Source organism: Charadrius vociferus, unplaced genomic scaffold (genome assembly GCF_000708025.1).
Source record: "Charadrius vociferus isolate BGI_N301 unplaced genomic scaffold, ASM70802v2 scaffold370, whole genome shotgun sequence".
Taxonomy (NCBI): domain Eukaryota; kingdom Metazoa; phylum Chordata; class Aves; order Charadriiformes; family Charadriidae; genus Charadrius; species Charadrius vociferus.
The window spans coordinates 1,260,253-1,267,346 of record NW_009646744.1 but is presented as its reverse complement, the minus strand read 5'-3'; the positions used below and the strand labels follow the sequence as shown (position 1 = coordinate 1,267,346).

Below are 7,094 nucleotides of genomic sequence, written 5' to 3'. Positions count from 1 at the left end.
TGTCCCTGGCAGTGGTGGAGTCGCCCTCCCTGGAGGTGTTTTAACAGACGGGCCGACATGGTGCTGAGGGACGTGGGTTAGTGGTGAGTTTGGCAGCGTTGGGTTGATGGTGGGACTCCATGATCCTAAAGGTCCCTTCCAACCTCGGCGATTCTGTGGTACCCGGGGGGGGGTTCCCGGTTGGATGGATCCCTTCCCGGGAGGTGGATCCTCAGGCCGGATACCCTGTGAGGGAGTGTGACCGCTGCGGGAGCACAGCAAGGTCATTGCTCCCCAGGCTGCCACCCACGCATAGCCGGGATGGGGCCATCGAAGCCGCTCTCTGCGTGGTGCCACCGGGGAGGGTGCTGCCGGCAGCCACCCGCTTTGGGCCGGTTAATGACTAACAGGCGCTGCGGGAACGCTGCCCAGCCTCTCCCTCCCCGGCTGCCCGTCCACCTCCCTCTGCCGGACCCAAACCTTTGAGCAGCACTGGGTTTGAGACCCACCACCACCTGCTTCCTATGGCACTTATCTTTTTCCCCCTCTTCCCTCGGTGAACCCCCCCGTCTGTCCCCGTGCGCCTGCAGTTTGAGTCCCAGCAGAGCTCGTGCCAAAGGCAGTAGGAAACGTCCGCTTTGTTCCAGCCCTTTGGGTTGGGTCTTCCTCTCCTGCAGCCCGATATTCTCCTCAGTCCTCCCTCGCCCGCGCTCGGTGAATGAAGTGATTCCCCAAGGACTGGTCCGGCACGGCTTTGTTCAGCGCAGGGGGTGTCCAGGCGGTGCTGGACGCGGGTGGCCGCAGCTGGAGACACGTTGCATCAGCCGCACTTGTCTCTCGTCTCCCACCCCAGACCAGGCAGGAAGACATCAGCCCTTTCCAGCTGGAAAGTATGGCAAATAAATAAAACATCCAGGGGAATCCCAGCTCGCTTTCTCCCTTTGCATTCTGAATTGTGCATGTGCTTTCTTTTTAGGCAAATCTGAGTTATTTAGCTCGGTCTTCGCTGCCGCTCTCCTCATCTCAGAAGCTGACAGCGTTGCTGACTGGGAGGGACGTCCATAGTTGGGACTTGGTGCGTATTTTTGGAGAGCATAGCCTGTAACCCTGCTCCACGTGTGACCGCCGCAGATATTGGAACACAAACCAACCACCCCCCACGTGCACAGGAGCGGGACAAGCAGGATTCCACCCATCGGCTGCACTGGGAAGGGGGGAGTGGTGGTGGAAAACGGGAGCAAACTGTATTAAATTCCCTGTGCTTCCATGACTCATGAAAAACCCCCTCCAACTGCCTCTGTCAACAGCACAGCTGTTTGGGTATTTTCAAGGAATGTGGAATGCAATCTCAGAGCTCTCCCATGAGAAAAAGTAAACATGTCATATATAAAACATTTTTATTAAAACAAATATACGACACTTTATATACAAAAATAAAATGTACAAGAAAATAGTCTATTACAGCTTAGTGATTCGATTCTTACGTATTACATACAAAGTAGGACCTCCTCTGTCCTGCACTCCGGCCCGGGCTGGGTCTGCGGGGGGATGCAGCTCGCTGCGTACAGTACTGTAGGATCCTACTAGAGTGCCAGATGGGATCTCGGAAAGGCACGGGATAAATAAAGAGCTCTGCCCCTATCAGTGCAAAAATTGTTTCATGCAGCAGTTTTCAACTCTAATGTGGCAATCGCTATGGCATGCCTACGAGCAGCTCACATCCTACGAGCAGATCGGGTTAAGTGTATTATGTGGAAGCAAAGCCTAAACTGAATTTTCACATTTTAATGGTCTAAAGTATTTACACAGTTTAAAGATCTGAAAGATGAACTATGTGATGCAGTAAATCAAAGGAGAGAGGGCCAATTAGTGCAATTTTTCTGACTACGTGTAATGACAGTCATCAAGCTCAACGTCACCAGTGTCGCACAGGTAAGCAGCAACCAAAACTAACAGGGAAGAGACCCGTTTGCAGCGTCTCTCCTAAGCACTCCCGGGGTAAAGTGCTCATCACGTCTCGCGCGGAGAGGCCGGTCCCCTCCTCCCCAGGCCCCCGGCACCCCCCGCCACTCAGCGCTACCCCACCGGGCCAGGTCCCGCGGCACAGCGGCAGCCTTCCAGCAAAAGCTTCGCCTCCGAAGCAACGACAAGGTGCGTACTGCGGCCGAGCATCTTCTGTGCCGGGAGTCCTGCTCCCGGTGAGACGGGAGTCCTTTTGTTTATTTTTTTATTTATAATGGAGTTTTTCTCACTAACCTCTTCAGGCCTAAAAGTTAAACGGAATATAAAAGCTATTTTCTTTGTTCAGTCAGTAACAAACAATTTCTTCCATTCTCTTCAGGCTTGTCAAAGTTTCTACCCAAAAAGCAGTTTGTGGTCGGAGGAAGCCGGGGGTTTACAAGCCACAGGGAATGACCTGAATGGTAGGTCTCACTGTATCCAGCCAGGAGAGCTCTAGGTTGCTTTTCTGGTCAAAGAACCTCAAGTCCAGCTCTCCTAGAGAAAATTAAAAAAAGAATGAGTACTGACTCACATGCAGGAAGAGCAAAATGGTGTATATATGTGTGTATATATATACTATATCTAAAAATACATCAAAAGTTGAAAGATTTCTTCTCAGGCATCCTGAGTAAATGCCTTAGCCTGATATTTTGCTAAAATACTCTAAACACTCTCTATTAAACTGTCCCATTTAAGCTATTGCCAGAGGAAACTCTTCAGTTAGATTGCAAGGAGTTCCTGAAAGCTGGCATAACTTCCACGAGTATAATCCTAAAGAGAAATCTGCAGTATACTCTCATTGTTGGCATTTTTCTCCTTTTCCTTTTGATCAACAAACTCCTCACAGCCTTCCGACAGCCCGCTTGGAAATCTCGGAACACAGGGATGCGTGACTTCCTCCATTTGCTTTGCGCCCTCCCGACTAGCGTCTTGCACGAAAACCCTCCTCTGCCTCATCCTGTGGCCTCGACCGTCAGCGAGAACCGAGGAGTCTGTACCTGAAGTCGTGTTGATCTCCCCATCCTGCTCCTTGTAGCTGTAGGTGCTGCACATGGTCTGCGTGCCCGGCTCGTTGGTGAGAAAGCCTTTCCCCCCAACGCTGGTGGTGTGCCAGTCTTGGACTGGTTCCAGCAGCTGTAGAATCACAGAATCACAGAATGGTTAGAGTTGGGAAGGACCTTAAAGACCATCCAGTGCCACCCCCTGCCCTGGGCAGGGACACCTCCCCCCAGCCCAGGTTGCTCCAAGCCCCGTCCAACCTGGCCTTGAACACCTCCAGGGATGGGGCAGCCACAGCTTCTCGGGGCAACCTGCCCCAGGGGATCACCACCCGCACAGGGAAACATTTCTTCCTCATATCTCATCTCAATCTCCCCTCTTTCAGTTTAAGGCCATCCCCCCCTTGTCCTATATTACCCCATAAGAGAGTAAGGAGACAGTAAAAACTGCTCCTTCAGTCTGTGGGTGCAATATTTTATTCCTTTTTCTTCATTAGAAGACAGGTACGCAAAAAAAGATCAAATTATATAAACTTGGTTTAGTCCCAGTTTAAAAAAAAAAAAAAAAAGTGAATGCAAAACAGGGAGGGCCGGAGCACCTTCGGTGATGAAACCCCCCCTTATCAGTGGGGTAAGCGTGACACGTCTGGAAACACAGATTAAGTGCCGTCCGTACATGTCAGAGGTGGAGGGAAGGGCAAAATAAAGTCTAGAGAACCTTTGCAGACTCCAGTACAGCAACCTTGACTTTTAGCAGCTTTCTCTGACTTTCACATGGAAAGTAAGTATTTCCATGGACGTGTCATGGGAAGCAGCATTCTTTTTATATTTAATTTTTCAGGCTTCCTCATTAAATAAGGGTCTTGGATTACGTAAACGTATGTTCAGCTGGTATAGGACAGAATCAGATGGCTGCTTCCCTTCCTTTCTTGGTGCCAACAGCAACTTTGGGCAACTTTATTCTGACCATAAGGGTGAGATTTACCTTCAAAATGTCTGAATTAATTTCGTCTTCGTCTTCGTCTGTGACTGTTTTGTAAGCACAGGAAAAAAAAGAGAAGAAAACGAGACATAGATGTCAACTTTTTGCACGTTAGCCCTCACACTTCTCCTTCTTCACCGCACAACCCACTTCATATTCTCTTGTCACACAACACCACTGCCTTTTACTTCCCCCCCACTCCACGGATAACCCCGAGGAGGGCTCAGGGGTTTGATGCGGGGAGACCCATCAGCAGCTCCATGCCCCACAGCCCTTCATCAACCGCACGTTGGGGCGCACGGTTGGAGCTCTGACGCCTCCCCAGGACTCCCCGGAGCTGAGCCCGCTCGGTGTGCAGGAGGAAGATGATTTGCACCCCCAATTAAGAACCACTCTGATATATCCATGCTAATTATTTTCTTTTCCTGTTGGGAAGCGTGGCCGGTTGGTAGCTCCAGACACCCAAACCCATCAGGGTGAGGTTGGTTTTTTTTTTTTTCCACGGGACAACTCTTGATCCCCCAGGCCCTCCTTCATCCCGCTGCCTTGCCTCCAACCAACAGACCTGTGAAAGACCAGGGTAGGAAGAAAAAAATACACACCTTCCGAGGACGAAGCCAGAGGAGACACCTGGAGGTGGTAGATGTCGTTGGTGCTGTCAGCCATGGGGATTTCCATCGGCTGCCTCCAGTCGGTCAGGGAGCCGCTCACCTCGCCGGAGGAGAGGTCTGTGGGATGCACCAGGAGGAGTTGGCACTCAGAGGAGAGACACAACCACCTCTATTTCCTCCCTGCCCGTCCAACGGCACAGCCGGGCCCAGCCCCAAGAGCCATCTTTGTCTTTTGGTGCAAAGATTGTGGGTTTAGCACAAACTGCACTTTCCACTGTGCTCAGAGAGCTAAAAACTGAGTCTCACCAAAGGTGATGGACGTGCTCTCAACCTCCACTTCCTGTCCCGCGTAGTCGTGAATGGTGTAGCCACTGTGGTCATCCGGCAGAGGAGTGTTGGTTAGTCTTTCTGCTGACTCCTCTGTCCTCATGTCTTCATACGACTACAAAAATAAGGGCAAAGAATGAAAGGCTTGTCTAAGAACGCGCCAGTTCCCATTCGAGCATGAAAACCACCAAAACCTCTGCCTTCTTCAGCTGCCTCTACAGACACATACCTTTCTCTTGCTCCTGTTTCTTGCTTCTCTTGAAGACTTTGACTTCCTTTCTGTTAAATAAAAATAAGCAGCATGTGAGAAAGGGCTGCAGGGCTGACGTTTTCGGCGAGCGTGAGCTCTTGCAGCTCTGAGCCCTCCTCAGCCAGCTCTGCCTGCGCCGTTGGCAGCGGCGAGTCCTCATCGCCTCCTGAAGATGCCTTTAGGCAAGTTTAAAGAATTTGGGATAAAATGAACCGCTTGTACAAACTGTTACCCACGGCAATGACCAGTGACTAACCCCAGTAGGCGCTCCCAACAGGTCTGTTACAGCCCTGCCTCCGCGGAGCCCGGAGTTTAAGCGGTGTTTAAGCGCAGCGGTGGAAGCTGCGTAAGCCCAGCGGGATTGCTGAAGGTTTACCTTTCTTCTGATCCTTGGTCAAGGGCGGCAGCATCCTGTAAACCCTGACAGCACTGGAGCCTTTGTTGATGCTTTTATCCCTCACTTCTTCGATGTCAGGCAGGGAATTCATAGCGCAGCGGAAGTTTGCCTTCCAGGTTTTCGGGTCAGGGTCTTTCTCACCGACTTTATATCTTCCTATAAATAAGAGATGGGGTGAGTGTTTAGACCTTTCTGCACTAGTTCTTCCTACCAAAAAAAAAAAAAAAATAAATCTCTATTTTCTCTGATATATGTACAGGTTGTTAATATAACTACCCAAGTCAAGACAAAAAAACCACCTTGTTTGAGATACTGGTATGACCGATGGAACCGTAAAGCCCAGCACACACCTGTATGAATGGCCCAGCTCCGGAAAAGGCAGGCGTCTTTCTCCATGTCCCAGCCGTGCTTAGCTGCATGTTTCCACGGAATTTGAAACATCATCTTATCCTGAAGTTAAACCAATAGAGATCTGAATTGAAAAAGCAGCACTACATGCCAGTTTGGAACAACAGATTTAACCAAAGAATTCTCGGCAGCAGCTCAGAAACTTTACAAACCCTCTGCCCTGTGTCTGAATTAAGCATCCATTGGTCCATCTATTTTGGTCCAATGCATCCGAGGCTTTTTAAGAGTTCTGACACTGGGAAAGCCACATGTGGTATGGTACAGCACAAGTAAGCAACATTGCCAATTTTATCCCAGAATGATTTAAACACATTGCATCTAATCATTAGTTATCATCAGCTACAGCATATTTTCCAGGTACGCTTTGGTGGAGAAGCCCTTTTTAAAGTTACCCATAAGATCCTGCAGGAATTCTAAGAAAAACATGTCCCAGCTTCAATATCATCTTGGGATGGATATGGAAACTTCAGGGAAAGAGACCCGATTCAATAAGTCTCGTGACCTCATCCTGTGCTACAGGTACAGGAATGTGCCTTCCAGACCAAAGTGAGACAAATCCAGAGTTTCCTTCAGGCGAAATCTTAAAACTGGGAGCAACTGGGAGTGTAACAGCAGCTACTCAGCTGGGACAGGAGGTGACTTGGCTCAGGTGGGCAGCAGGAGTTAAAAGAGACCTTGGAGTTCTCTTGGTTCTCCATCATGTGCAGATTGCATTTAATTTATCATTTCCCTCCTGGGAATTTTTGTCAGGAAAAAAAAAAAAAGGAACTCCTGCATTCTGTACCACCCAGAGCGACCTTTTCTGAAAACACACACGGTTGTTTTTTAAGTATAATGCTTGCAAGTTTTCCCCATGTTCTTCTTTCCTTTATGATCTTGACTCATGTTTAGTGACATCTAAGAACAAGGATGGTTAACGATACAGCAGTAATAATAACAATGGCAGTAATAGTAACAAACAACCCTCACCTTGTTAATCCAGATCAGTCCTGGTATTTGATTAGAATTAATCTGCATTTCCAACCAGGGCCTCATGCGCATTCTCGACACTGGCATGTTATCTCTGAAAGAAATAACAGGTCAGCAAAAAAACTCATCGCTACTTTAACCATTCCTCAACGCCACCCCTCCCTTCTCCCCC

At 49.2% G+C, this 7,094-nt stretch overlaps 1 protein-coding gene across 1 annotated transcript; it reads right to left on the bottom strand.

The window, feature by feature from the left end:
• Positions 1-2,374: 2,374 nt before the first annotated feature.
• IRF1 (interferon regulatory factor 1) lies at positions 2,375-7,011 on the bottom strand. The gene is made up of 9 exons (XM_009890746.1): positions 6,923-7,011; positions 5,896-5,995; positions 5,525-5,701; positions 5,128-5,177; positions 4,878-5,013; positions 4,563-4,688; positions 3,964-4,007; positions 2,979-3,114; positions 2,375-2,475 (listed from the first exon to the last, which is right to left on the bottom strand). Exons 1-9 carry the CDS (start codon positions 7,007-7,009, stop codon positions 2,375-2,377), a joined length of 957 nt encoding a protein of 318 aa, XP_009889048.1. The 5' UTR covers positions 7,010-7,011.
• Between the last annotated feature and the right edge of the window lie 83 nt (positions 7,012-7,094).

Coding starts and splice junctions, on each gene's coding strand:
- IRF1 (XM_009890746.1), bottom strand. CDS start 7,009: ATGCCAGTGTCGAGAATGCGCATGAGGCCCTGGTTGGAAATGCAGATT. Junction 5,178..5,524: donor GACCAAGGATCAGAAGAAAG/GTAAACCTTCAG, acceptor TTTATTTAACAG/AAAGGAAGTCAAAGTCTTCA. Junction 2,476..2,978: donor GGAGATCAACACGACTTCAG/GTACAGACTCCT, acceptor AATTTTCTCTAG/GAGAGCTGGACTTGAGGTTC.